A 14,623-nucleotide genomic window follows, 5' to 3' on the forward strand; every position below is an offset into this window, starting at 1 on the left:
AGTTTAGGATAGTGATCTATCGCGAGACAATGCCGAAAAGTTTGGAGCAACTTGAAATGCAGCTTCAGCCTGCAGCTTCAGTCTGCTTCAAATGCATGCAAGGGCTGAGGTTTGTGAGAGGTACAGCTTCAAAGCGAGACATCGAATTCCCCATATAATACCGCTTTCTATTAGCTGAACCGTGATTAATACACAACTAACCAATATCTGAGATGCATATCCCTTATTTGCCTGATTTAAGCTTATAAATATATTTATAAAAGATGGGCCTGTCCGACGGGTTTTCAGGAAAAAAATATGCAGATTCTATGGTCACCGGAAGGCATGGTCACCAAAGAATCGATATGACCACAAGAAGCTTTGCCCGCGATATGGACGCAGTCACAACCACCATGAAACTCCCAAAAGTGGCCAATCGCAAATAAATATGCCGAACACACATCCCTCAGGAATTCTCCCGGAACATATGCTCAAGGACCTAGAATTCCACTGAAAAATGAGAAATAGAAGGACCCGCATGAGTTTCATCCTGGGTCTAATTTTTCTGCCTAGCTTTCATCGCGGGCCCAAATTTTTTTGTATGGCCCTAGGCCCAGAGTTTGGGACAGAAATTCAAGGACACAATTTGGTGCTGTAGCAGTGCAAATGTAAAATTAGGGTCGAATTATTATAGAAAAACAACGCGACCCAGATCAACCAAGGTCTAAATCCAGCTGGTATGTAAGTAATAAGGGCCAATCGAGCCCCACATAACAGACAACAATACATCCGTTTACGATTTAACCTTTCATGTCCGCCACAATAAAAAGTCCTTTGTATATTGAAATCTCTCTTTATTGGAATATTTTTCAAAAGTGTTAAGTATAAAAAACGTCGCTGTAAAAACTGTTTCCATTACTTAGATTGTTACACAAAAATTATCGAAAACTATTTCTTTCCTTTCTAAATTGAACTTCAAAAATGAATTTGATAAAAAACAGAACAAAATTGAGGACTCAATTATGCCATGCCCATCTTGGTGAATAGCTATTAAAATTCCACGAGTCTGGATGTCCGTAATGTTTAATTTCAACAACACTACCATGAGCCTGTGACCATTTGAATGGTCCTTGGGCCCGTTGTAACGCCAAGGCACGTATGTCATCACGAACTAACCTCCGGTCCGTATAGATCTCAATATCCGCTTTCCTACTCTCATCCAAAGCTATAGCTTCCGCAGAGACGTCGACTTCATTAGTACTTTCAGTGGTTGTAACTGGCTCAACCCGGTGGTGATGTTCAATATGAATTGGTCCGGCAATCGCGTGGAAGTCGCTATTTCCAATCCTCGCTCCATACGAAAACATCTTTAGGTCGATATTGCCGAAAGGGATCGCCTGGTCGCCCTGAAGATCGCCTCTGAATGAATTCAGTCTTAGAAATTTGTCGACCCTATTAAGATCGGTGATGTTGAAAGCAACTGCCTTGCGACTTAGGTTGTGATCGTTGGTTAGGCCACTTGCTTCTAGGACGTCCTCAATGTAAGGAACTCCATTACCGCTCCACAAACTCTCGTTACTGTAAAAAATATCAGTCATGTCTTCTGCATGCAGGCTCCCTGGCAATTGTTCGACAATCCAAAAGAATCCTTTCTGAGGAATGGTGTGGGCCATCTTCACTTGGATCTTGCTGGAGTCATTGCTGGATTGAATGTCAGAAATATCCATCTTTTTCAAATCAACTAAGGCCCATTGCTTATTCCCTGTGAAAGGATATCGGGACATGATTCGAGCCCAACTACGCCGACTCTGTGCCAAACGATTAGCTGCCATTACCCTGGCAACTAGTGGAACAGCATACTTCAAGGTGATGTTCTTCCAGAGCTTCAGGTTATCATTCTTGATTCCAACCCCAGCAACGATAGCGTTCACATGACGACCGCGAATGTTGTAGAAATCATCTGTTGAAGCCAGTATGCCCGGATATCCTGTAAACATAATATCCGTTCCAGGGACCAAGCTGCCTTTCGACGCGTCAGTGAAATGGAAGCGAAGTTTGTAACGCTTGAAGATTCGTAGCATTGCTGAATAGCTTCCTACGGAGCTGTGTCCCATGAGCAAAGTCTTTCCGTTCTCCTCATCCTCAGTCAGTTTGGCGACCATCGTTGCACTGGGAATCAGGAAGTTCTTTTCAGTAGCGGCTTCACCCTCTTTCGGCTTCATGACAAAATTCTCGAAATAAATTTTCAGATCATACATGTCAGCGGCTGCATTCATCAGAAGGAAGTCAACGGACGGAATTTCACTGTCAAATCGTGATCTCCTCGCACCTTTCTTCCAGCCCGCTTTGAGTCCTTCGAGCTGATAGTAGAACATATGGATTTGGTGCCAGAAATGGTCATGTTTTCTTGCTGAGTCTAAATTGTTCTTGATATTCGCATAGTTGGTAGAGAGAGTATCCCGGAGCCAAGTACAGAAATTTTGAGAGTTTTCGTCGCGGTCACAGGAAGAAGAGATCGTGCTGAAGAGGATAAAGTGAGGATTAGTATGCTTTGTAGGGTACAAGATATGATCAGGACTTACTTTAACCACTGGTTGTAGATTTTGTTCCAGGTCAAAGTGCCTTCAAGTAAACCAGCGGCATAGGCTTGGACCCAATCTGGATAGTTCCTTTGAGTTTCTACTTCTAGCTGGGACCATCTGAAAAAGGATCCAGGATGATAAGTACAGATTTTGGGAAGTATAGGCTTCTTTTCAGAAACTGGTTCTTTTTATAAACCTAGATTAGTAAATATAATAGTTTACTAACCCATTCTCTAATGTTGAGTCCTTGTAGCAGATTCTGCCAACCCCCAATGGAATGTTATCGAGATCATTGCGTTGCTTCCAATATTCAATACGAAAACCCGACTTCTTCGACCAATACGCGGTTGCGCAATATGTTCCGTCAAAATGCGGTCGATCCATGTTGGCAATGAAGAACGCTCCAATTGCCAACAGTCCAGCTCCCAACAAGATCATGGAGCTGATGCGGGTTTTGAGCCATGAGGCTCCAACTACTTTCAACGCGTCGCTTGCCATTGTAACTTTACAGGATATTTACAGATACCAACTGTAGCTATAACTCCACAAACTTCTGCCACGTCTGGGACCGACAGAACAATTCTCGCTAAGGTTGTTGTTATTTAACCGTTACAAAATTATCCTAAATTTGTTGCTATTCACTAGTTATCGTACTACTAGGCTGTAGTTCAGATCGGCTAGGACTTCGTAGGAACGAACTTTCTTGCTGAAGTGATGCAGTCTCGAGCAAGATGAGGAGATTTCAATTGCAAGTAATTCGTCTAGGATAGCCAGTTGAGTGTATTCAACGGCTAGGAACGCCACCTTATTGAGTATATCGACCTCAGTGGTCATCGGAATTGATTTTTCTTTGTTTCTGGCGTTTTTATTTTTAGATTTACGACTTTTCTCTTAGCTAAACTTTCTTTTTGAGAAATGGTCAGTTGTTAATTGATTCTCAGATGTTTTAGAAAGTTTACTCGATGGAATGCAAGTCTGCTATGCCAACTGCTCCCTTTGAGTACGTTCTGTAGCCTGCTTTGATGATGTTTAATCTGGTCTTCCCTGAAAGGAAAAATAAATATTTGTTAAATACGTGGTTCCTGTTTATCATATTTATCTCTTAAATATACAAAGGTTGAACCAGTTATTTGGAATGAATTTAATCGATTCTCAAAGGGAATTGGGGCCCTCTCAAAGGTTGCATGAGAATGCTATAGTATATGGTAAGTTCAGCCAGTAAAAAGCAAAGATGGGGTCCGTGTTGGCAGGATGGCTCCTCATCCTGCACATGGAACCAAAGCCTAATTTGGATGTGTGTGTTTCAAATAAAATCGTAACTGTAAGGGATTCATCTAAAGAGATTTTGTCCATGTAGCTTCCGAGAAGTGTTTTATCGAAAATGTTATCTCGAGCCCTTTTAACTTTAGATTTGTTCTTTTAGAGGAATTTGATGTCTAAATTCAGGGCAAAAATCTTATGTATGTGTAGGGACACTGCCCTTCTTACAGGATCTATAGATAATGTCCTCATATATCCACAGTTTCCCTAGGTAATGGTTTAGCTTACAGTGCCTTATGAGCACATTCAGTACGATCTTATTGCACTTATTGGATAGGTTTGAACAATCATATGGATGCTATGGTTCGTATGGTCCCAGAATTGTGTTGGACTCTTCTGTTCTTGGTAAGCTCGCCCAGTATGTTTCTCGCAACTGATCTTCTTATTCTTTCAGGCCTCTGACTATGAACCTGCTTCCAATTCCTTAGAAAGACACTAGTCCATAGACCGGTATTAGTGGTCACTTCTTTGCTAGCTGATCCACTGCCCCAATATCCTTGATCCCAATATGGCCTGGGAACCCAGATGATCTAGACTTTATTGTGCAAGTCAAACGTGCCTCTTATACTAGTTCGGAATTAAGCTAGTCAAATTTGAGTGTCTTGATGGTGCTGGTGTTTATTCCTAGGCCCAAAAGCTCTTTCGGCTGCTTCATTCGTTAAAAGGAACCTCTCATGTATACTTGGTTACTATTTCTTAGTATAGCTTGAAAGTTTTAGCAAAATCCTCCGAATTTGTTCTGTTGCTCATCCCAGTCTCGAATCTCTTTTTTAAACGTGGTTGAGTGTTGTGTCTCGGTATCAGTATTACGGGATACTGCCTGTGAAGAATGTCAATCATACTTCCGCAGCATTCCGATCCACTGCTACCTCTAGAAGTGCTGAAGATTGCCCGTTTTGCCTGCAACTGTGTGTATACAGATAAAGATAAATCAATTCTAAGGAAGTGCTTAGAATACCAGAAAAGATTTCGGTATAGAGTGATTCCAAAATATTTGGCCTATGTTTCTTGAAATTCAAAAATAGCTCCTGGACAGAGGAGGCTGTTGTCTCAGCTATGCACTGGGAGCAGTGTGATCGGAAGCAGCTATATCATTATTTATTCCATTGATTGGTAAACACACCATAAGCATGAATCGTAACAAATGACTTAATGGTGGCCGTGTTACCCCTACGGCAGAGATGAGACAGCGTCTAAAGACTTACCTCTGCTTAAATCGTTAGCTACTTTTTCGTTTAAAAAAGTTTGGGTTACCTGGTGCAGTCTGCCATTAAATGGAGGAATGCAAACCTAAAATGAAGAGACTAACCAGCTATTCAGCGAAAGCAATGGAACAGCACACTTTTGTAGAAGTGTAGTTAAATCAGGCTTTCAGGACTTTCTACGGGGTCAAATAGGGTTGAAAGTTAAGATAATGCAGGTTTTTTTCCGGTTGATAGATTAGTTAACCACACCTTCACTCAGGTTGTCGTCGAATCGAACAATTGTCCATGGTCAATGGTAGGTCAGATTGCTGAATAAGAAAACAAGCAAGGTTAAGTGTCTTTTGTGAACATGTGAGGAATGCATCAAATTCGGCCAACTTGAAACAAACCGCCGGTATAAAAATAAGGCTCTATGCGGCGCTCGCTATTGTGGAACAACATATACAACGATTTACTCAGCCTTAACCAAAGGAGTATAGTGCATAAAGGATGTCGAATTGCGAGGACAAACACCCAATGCAATGGACATCACATCGATACTTTTAAGCTGACCGATATGTGGGAGTGATATTCAACGTAACGTTAAATTTTAATTACCTCCTGCGGTCTACTTGTTACAAAACAGCCAACCACGGTATAGTCCAGATAATGCCAGAACGAAGAAGATGTGCAGTATACTTTTAAGTTGCTCAGGCCGGTGAGATCTCCGGCTTCGCGACATGGGCGGTATTTTATTCGCCTTTCCCACGATCAATCTGCCAGAAGAATGCATTCAATAATATATATTATTTCATCTTTTTCTCTCATTCTATCACCCCATCGCTTTCCAATTACCCCTCTCAATCCCATAATGCCCATTTCGATATTAATTTATATTCAACATCTGACATTTAAAATAATTAATTTTACTTATTTAAAAAAAACTCTAACAATTGGTCACCTTCCCCTAAACCCAAGAATCAATTTTCAGTTTTCCAAATTATTATTATTTATTAATAATTTCCGAATGGTGCAAATAAAAATTGCCCGGGAAAATCGTTCGTTGAGCCTCATAAACTTGCCCATATTATCTATTATTGGGTCAAGAAGACTGTATACAGGAGATTCAATTCCCAGCGCATTTCTCGAAATTTTATGGGAATAAAAACCATTGTGCATTCTCGATCACGACGGTAACTGCGGGAGAAAAATTTCTTGCACAAAGTCTGATGTTAGTGCCGTGTATGTGATGCAGTGCACTGGTATGCGCCCAAGTGGTTGCGGGCATGTGGCATTGCGCCGCTGTTTATGGCTTGTCACATGAGATGGGGAGATACCCAAGTAAACCATTTAAACACTATTTACACACCAATGCATTAACCAAAAGGGTCAAAGATACATAGTGACATGCCGTGCCTTTTTGTCGCTGCTCCTCCTAAATACAACCTTCTTCTATTGGATGCAGGCAAAGCGATGGACCTTGGGATGAATGCCGCTGCAATTTGTTGATGTAATTCTGCTTTTTGCGCCGCCGGCTTAGAATTTGAAATTCAAGGCCGAGGTCGGCAAACATGAGAATTAACGGGATCGAGACCGGTTGAGGTTGGTAGTTGATCAGCTAGACGCAGCAGGGAGATCGTTTTTGCTTTTCGAAGAGCTCTATTGTGGTGGCTTAGCAAGTGTTAACAAGACCTTTTTGTGACTTGTTAGCGCTAATGAAGGGAACAAGTGGTTCCCGAAATATCGGTTTTTGCAAAATAAAATTAAACACTAGAAAGGTCTCGGTTAGTACTTTCCGAAGCTGGTCTTAGTTTTGACATTTGTTGGAAAGGCGGGCTCTCCGGGGGGTCGAAAGTGATTATTTACTTAACGGGGCCATTCTCAAAAACTGCCCAACCGAAATATCTGAAAAAAATCCAGAGACTGCCATTATATAGTGGCTAGGCTCCGAAATACCTTCCATACCCATATTTTTCCAAATAAAGTTAATAATAGCATTTTACTATAATTCTCAGTAATTGGCTGCAAAATTCTCTTAAATTCATTCCATCACCACGAGCAGCAACGTTGGCTATAATATATTAAGTCTTAATCCTACCAAGTTTGGTGGAAATAGCACTATTACTAACAAAGTTATAATAGGTCAAAGTTAACACTTCTTTGGAAATTCTAGATTTTAAATGTCAATATCACCCGAAAGTGGATATTCTCACATAATATATGCGCATATTAGGTATTACGAACTAATGGGACAAATTCACACCCAAATGTGTTTATAAAAGAAATACACAAAACCTTTCATACGTGAAGCGTCCAGGTTTAGCTCCTGTGATGATATGTCGGTAGGCCCGCGTGTTTGTGATCCGGTGCCGATCCACGTATCGGCTGAAAGGACACGTGCATTTTTGTATAATGACACGTGCGGGATCGAAGTGCTCAAAGACCCCTCGGCGCTTCAGGTATGAAAGGTTTTGTTTGCTTCTTCTGTGCTTTGGGTGTAGAACTATCCCATTTGTACGTACCCCATTATGTACGAGTATATGCATTTAGCATGTCAGACTGCTCACTTCAGTGCGATATTGATATCTAGTTGCAGTAAATTTACCAGGCAAAGCCAATTTTGAGCTACCGTAACTTTGTTTGTTGTGTTACTTTATAACTCTGGCATCAACTTAAGGGGGGTTTTTACTCAATTTCCCCAAAAATATGTTAATATACTATTATTAACCTAATTTGAGCAGATATTGACATGGAGAGTATTTTTAGGCCTGGATACCATATAGACAGTACGGATAGCTGAGTAGTTAGAGCACAAAGCTGTCGTACGGAAAGCTCAAATCTCGCTGGCGGCAGTGGAATCTGTATCGTGATTTGGCGTCGGATATCAGTCGACTCAGCTATGAATGAGTACCTAAGTCAAATCAGGGTAATAATCTCGGACGAGCGTAATGCTGACTACATTGCCTCCTACAGTGTTCTGTAGTGTACCGTTACGGTCTTGAATGAAGTGCTCTAACACACTTCAAGGTCCTGAGCCAATATGGATTGTTGTGCCAACGATTATTATTATCATAATTATTTTTTCAGATTTTTCGGTTGGGTAGTTTCTGAGATTGGGTCCGTTAAAGAAATCATCACTTTCCACTCCCCGCCTTTCTAACAAAAGTCAAAGCTAAGACCGGTTTGGAAAAGTAATAGTTGAGACCTTTCATTTGATACCCAACATGACTATATTCGGTGAAAACAAATTGTTCACCCCCCTTTTGCATGTATGGAGAGCCCACAAACAAAACTTTAAAAACGATCTTCACCTAACATAACACTTTTTAGAACCCTTACGAAGTACTACTTCGTTTTCGTTAAAGAGTTTAACCTCTCTCACTTATGTATTCCTCGAAATAGTGGAAAACTTTATGTCCCAAATAATTCTCAGCACTATTCTGGTCCATATGGGTCATCCGTTAAATTCACTTTGTTTGTTAAATAACAAAATATAATTATGAAAACTATTGCTATTGGCACAGATTCACAAATACCATCTGTTGCAACTTTCACACCTGAATACACCCTGAAAATTTCACATTTAATATCAACTCACTTTCCGGTTTTTCCAACAACACAATTTTCACTGGCACACGAGGCAATAACTATACAGTGACTATCATAAAATAATTTTATTGCAATGGAAAATCTTTAAGTTCACTCGTTAATTATGGAATTATCAACACCTTCTCGGTAAGTTTAGTGCAATCTTTTGACTACTCCGTCTCGCTTGTGTTAACTGTTCCCATGAACTGATTGTAGGATCAAGATGAAAATTAAAACGATCGTGGCGAACGTTTTAGAATATTTATAGTTTAAAAGCTGTGAAATTCTCAATATGTAGAAGCTTTTAAGTATATATGTTAGTATGACCACATAATTTTATTTGTATCGTACATGTCTGGTTGTACTGATTGCGTAGTAAGAGGCTCGTGTAAGTCAGAACTCTTCGTCAGAATCAATCATGTGAAAATCAAATAGATTCAAATTGATCAGCAAATAGATAGATTGAACTCTAAGAATGATAACTTGGTAATGAGAGCTTGTATATTCTAGTTGAAGTTGATGGAGGCAGAGTAGTTAAATCGACTGTCTGGTAAATGAAAAATTTAGATCAACTGATCTGCAGAAGAAATTAATTCAACCTTTACGACCGCTCTAGAAACTCCCCAGTCAGTCGCTATATCTTTAATATATTTTCGTACTTATATATCTGCGTCCTTATAGCATTCTGCACATAAATTTAATAGCTTTCAAAAGCAAATCCGAATGTAGTAATTATAGCTGATTAAAATTAGCGGAAATATCCATCCACTTGAAGTCCTTTTGGAACTCTTCAATATCCACTGTATCAGAAATTGCGACCTTGCACATTCTGCAATCTTGCAAAATTAAGATTCGCCAAGTGAAGTGATCCACATCCATTAATTTATCAAATATCTACAAAAATGTGATATGCATTTCAAGCAGACATTCCTTACTGCAACTAGACATCCTTAAGAGATTTTCCACTTATAAAAGACGAACCTCTCCACTTCTGATGAATTCCATTATTCGAATGGGGTCATTTGGTAGTGAATTGTATCTTAAAAATAAAGTTTTATTGATAGAAATCCGATATTCTTCTGAAGGATGAAGGCCTGAACATAGAAGAAAAGGAAACACGCTCTAAAAGTCGAACAAAGGAAATTATGGGATTTATTAATTTTGAGGAATTTCATTGCGATTTAATGAATGAAAAATACAATAATCTTGATAGGAATTCAGTGCATGAAAGAAACCTTATGTGACCTATTTATAGTAGAATATACAAAAACTTCATAGAATTCGGGGATATACCCATGAAAATGTCTTGGGAATTTGTTAATCAGAAACAAAAGATGTGATAGCCAAATGATCGATCGCTCTATTTTTCAATCATGACTAAGCTTTCATCTGTGTACAAAGATAGAAAATTATTCAAGGGAGAAATCTGGCGAATTCGAACTAAAATCAGCTAAGTGACCATTTTTAGATTAAAATAGTTACGTGAATAGTACGATAGTGGCGCATAATGCTCTGACCTCTGAATGAAATTGCGTGGAAATTCCACAAGTGCTTTTCAATTGAGTATACATTAGAGATGGGTAGGTGATGTATCTAATATTACAAAAATGATATCACCTTAAAGTACGATATTACATTACAATCACGGAGCGCGATCTAAACATTACAACATCACCTAACATTACCGCATCACGAAGCATCACCGCATTACCAAGCATCTTCGCATTACCAAACATCATCGCATCGCCGCTTTGTAGGTAATGTTTTCTTCATCTCTAATGTACATGCAAGACTTATATGATTTGTGGCACCTTTGGCTTTACCCTTCAGATTACGTTATTCGAATTAAGGGGTAAACCACTGTACAGGCCAGGAAATAGAGCAAACTTTGGAATAAGGAAATTAAAACGTAACACCGTCTCCGTCGCTAATAATGATTATTTTATTAAGCAAATATCGATAATAATAAAATTATCACTACTAGCGAAGTGTTTGTAAATTTCACCAAGAGTGTTTTTTGAGAAATTAGGTTACTCATAGAAAGGTTCAAAGTACGTTTTCCTTGTACCAATAACGCCGGCGCCTGCTTCTTCCGCAATAAAAATGTACCAGATAATCAGTTACTGATTTAAGCTGTATATCAATGCCACGCTCTCCTCCTTCTGTTGCTGCAACGTGTTTCAAACTTCTCACGGAAGTTTGTTGTCATGTTATACCCTGGTATCAGTGATTCGGAATGCCAACGAGAAAGAATATCATTTTTCCTTCGATTTAGGCAGACGCCCTCCTCACTGATACTCCCGAACATTCTAAAGATCACCCCTCTTGCCTAAATCTGTACGCGCAGAGAGAGAGGAGTCAATTTCAGACTTCTAGGGGTGCCGTTGGGTAAGTTCTTATTGGTACTAAGTAATCATCGGAATTACTGTTACAGTGTATATTCAGTGCAGCATTTTCGGGGTGCATCCCCATTTTTCATGTGCCATCTCCATGCCCTTGGCATATATGCCAAGGCTTCGCGGCCTCTTACCACTCTTAGAAGAGATCCTATGATGATTTCTAGGACTGTCTGAAGTAGTGCTGGGAAAATGTCACCTACTCCGTATGATTTCAGGCGTTTACAGGGTTCTACTGACCATCTTATTCTAGCTTAAGAACATACTTTTTTCGCTATTTTGCAATTAACCCCTTTCCCTCTTCTATTCGTTGTTGTGGTGACAGGCAAAGTGCTATTGCCTTTCTCCCTGGGGTATAACCCCGAAGAATGAGTTTGGAGAAGCCTCGTCCGCCTCGTTCTCCGTAAATGCCCCATCTTCCTTTTTTTAGACAGACAGAAGATATTGCCTAGTATTTACCTGTGGCTTTATACAGCCTGGAGCTACTGTCGTTTGTTTTATTATTTCACTAAATTGCTTGAAGCTCTCTCGTTTTCCTTCCCTGATCGCGTTGCTATACTTCGTCAGCAATTTTTTGTAACCCTACCAGTCTCCGGTTTGTTTCACCCGATTGAAGACGTTTAGCACCTCCTTTCTTATTCGGGCTAGGTTCCTGTTCCACCAAAATACGTGTCTTGATAACTTGACTATCTTAGCGGGACGGCTGGCCTTATATGCATCGATAACGACTCTTTTGATGCCTTCCACCACTGTTTCTAGCTCTATTTCGTTCCTGATGTCACCGCTCACTTGAGATGAGTCATGTTGTTACCCAGGTGTCTCTCTTTTTTGGGTTGGATTACCTTTCATAGCAACCGTAAGGCGCGCTCATTGCATGGGAGAAGGTCTCGGATGGGATATTGAATGAGCGATTCCAGTTTAGAGTGAGAAAAATTTCAAAAGTACAATTTTACCCTCCAACAAAAATTTTCGATACAGATACAATACAGTCTAGGAGAGGCTTTGGAAGGTAACATTGCGATTATAATGGGAGTCAATACTTTGCTCAGACATGTGATTGGGAATCACGATTTTAGGGAGATAGTGATAAAAACTTTGTAGATTTCTGCAGCTTCGACCGCCATGTCACCAATGGTACATTATGCGAGCATAGAGACTATCATAACGCAGCGATCGAGGACTCAGATTGATCACATGTGCATAACAAAATGACCTGACGGTCTTTTGCATGTCCACAGCTATTCGCAGGGATGGAGAGCTTCGACATCTCAAGTTCAATACCGACCGCTTATGTGATCTAACTGTCATTCGATGTTGGCCACACAATGTCACACTGCCACACTGTCTTAGGTTTCAGTGAAACTGTGCTTCAGTTTCATTATCATCACACTGTGCAAGTACAGCAGCGGGATAATATGAATACGAACGCAAACATCAAAGGCGGCTAGAATTCGAACCTGCGGAAGGCTCGTTTCACACATATACAGTTCGGTTCACGAACTGGATGAAACCTTCTCACACATACACGGTTCCTTTCCTGCGGTGAGACCATTCGATTCCATACGGTTTGAATTAGGTGCCGAATAGACACCGAATGGAAAGTAAAAATCGGTTTCACACTTGTTGGCAGCGACCTAAACTAAACCTAAAATGAACTGAACCGAATGGAATCGTGTGAAACAAGCCGAACAAGATCGAGAAGCTGACGCGTAACCTAGCCCATCGGACCCGTCATTTGTCTTACAGTGATTTAAAAGAAGGTCCGCCGTTAAGTAGATCTGGAATAAGGACCACCATGATGTAGCGTCTAATGAGTTTGTCTCTGTCACGGCAAATGAAACCGTCAAAAAATTTTTTGAAAAGTTGGGTATTCATCCAAAGAAAGTGGTCCGTGCACTAGGAGGAAAAAGTAAGTTGCTCCTCCAAATTAGTGCGATTCGCTATCAAGTAACTGCTGCACTCAAGACCACCCTCTCCTCAAACGAGAAAGTTGTTGATTAGGAAATCATTCTGGATCCCTTCGTAAAGCCTTGATCAACAAGTAGTAACCTAAGATCTAATCTCAAACAATTGTTGATATGGGCAATGCAAAGAAAATGGCAGTAAGCAAAATACAAGTTTAACAACGGGGACGAAACCGGAAGAAGGACAATCTATCGGTTGTCATCTTATTGGAGGCAAAGGTGACTACCCCATTGAGAAAGAGCGTATTGAAGTGGCGCCTTATGAGGGAATGTAGGCCAACACAATATTTTTTGCTGGAATCGGAGCCTATTTAAAACTTTATCGCGTGGCGATCCTGGAAGAAAGCGCATCAGAGTGTATTGACGATTAACGACAACCCGACCTAGTCCAATTTCAATAGTCAGATCTATAAAGGGATTAATTGGCCCCAGAAATCTGAATGTTTCGAATATTGAAACCCTAAACACATGGTCACGAAAAATGTACATATATTACCACCCATTATAAAATAAGAATTCCAGCAGATCATTTTAAGTTATTATTAGTCCATCCCATTGCAAATCGATTAAGGAATGTGAGGGCGGAACTGCTATATAATATATGGCTCCCAGTATGTAGGCTATCTAGAGGATTAGCATGGTGCTGCGTTGGACACTGGGGATATCCAAAGTCATTAGTTATTGTTTTTGATGCCTGTAAAGTCTACATAGAACTTAAACGGATAGCTTCTCCTTTTTACAAGTAAATTGTCCTGAACCAAGATGTAAATAGCTCCCGAAATAAGTACTTATTTGCCAAAATAAAAAAATTACTTGTAAGAAGGAGGTGCTATGCGTTTAATTTCTATTCAAAGTCATGTGAAATGCGATGTCAACATTATGCATAATTAAGACTGCACTTATTCTGGTCAGAATACTGTCTGGACAAGGGTTGTTCAGTGATCCAAAGAGAGGATACTTTTTCGGCCATAGTATTCTTACCATACTATCAATGATACTTCCCTGAAAGCTGCTCCGTGATCTTTTATCACCGGCAATAACGCAACGAAAAGGAAAAGAAGCTAGTCTTGGAAGAAGTTCAACTTTGTATCATCAACTTTGACAGAAATATGAAATAATATATTGAAAATTGAAGCGCCAAAATTAGATTATTTTAATTTAAAAAAAAAAGAAAATAATTTCGAAATATTCAACCTGGATCGATAGGAAAAGTTTTTTGCGAAGATTCGATTTTCATTACCCCGCAAAAAATTTACGCAAAAAATTACATATTTCACAAAATTTAAGAAAAAGTTCGGAATGCTTATCAAACGTCCTGGATTATGTAGATTACGCTATTAATAGCCAGAGGGGTCGACTCATCTGGATTTTTCCCGACCATAGACTTACTCCGGGTGCAACCAAATTACTAACGGTGCTACGGAGGAGTTGGTAGACAATTAGCCCCTTGATTTCGAACTCCGGATTCAAATTCTGTGTTGCGTTATTTATGGATGATTAATTTATAGATTTATAATTTCATTTTGAGAGAAGAAATAAAAATAGCAAAGTGAAAGAAACACACCATTACTCCGATTCATTTCCTCATTAATTTTATTTGCCTTATTTCT

General features: G+C 39.8%; 1 protein-coding gene across 3 annotated transcripts in view; it reads right to left on the reverse strand.

The window, feature by feature from the left end:
• Positions 1-812: 812 nt before the first annotated feature.
• Positions 813-14,623, reverse strand: part of LOC119647888 (putative phospholipase B-like lamina ancestor) — an 88,507-nt gene continuing 74,696 nt past the window's right edge. For 2 of the 3 annotated variants that reach the window (XM_038049186.1, XM_038049187.1), the window contains exons 3-5: positions 2,788-3,605; positions 2,562-2,678; positions 813-2,499 (exon numbers count right to left, since the gene is read on the reverse strand). In XM_038049186.1, coding sequence (XP_037905114.1) covers positions 996-2,499; positions 2,562-2,678; positions 2,788-3,059 — 1,893 coding nt within the window. In that variant the 5' untranslated portion in view covers positions 3,060-3,605 and the 3' untranslated portion in view covers positions 813-995. Of the gene's footprint in view, positions 2,500-2,561; positions 2,679-2,787; positions 3,606-8,663; positions 8,842-14,623 lie in introns of those variants that run through there. The other variant, XM_038049188.1, reaches the window with a different exon arrangement.

The sequence above is a fragment of the Hermetia illucens genome, chromosome 2, assembly GCF_905115235.1.
Source record: "Hermetia illucens chromosome 2, iHerIll2.2.curated.20191125, whole genome shotgun sequence".
Classification (NCBI taxonomy): domain Eukaryota; kingdom Metazoa; phylum Arthropoda; class Insecta; order Diptera; family Stratiomyidae; genus Hermetia; species Hermetia illucens.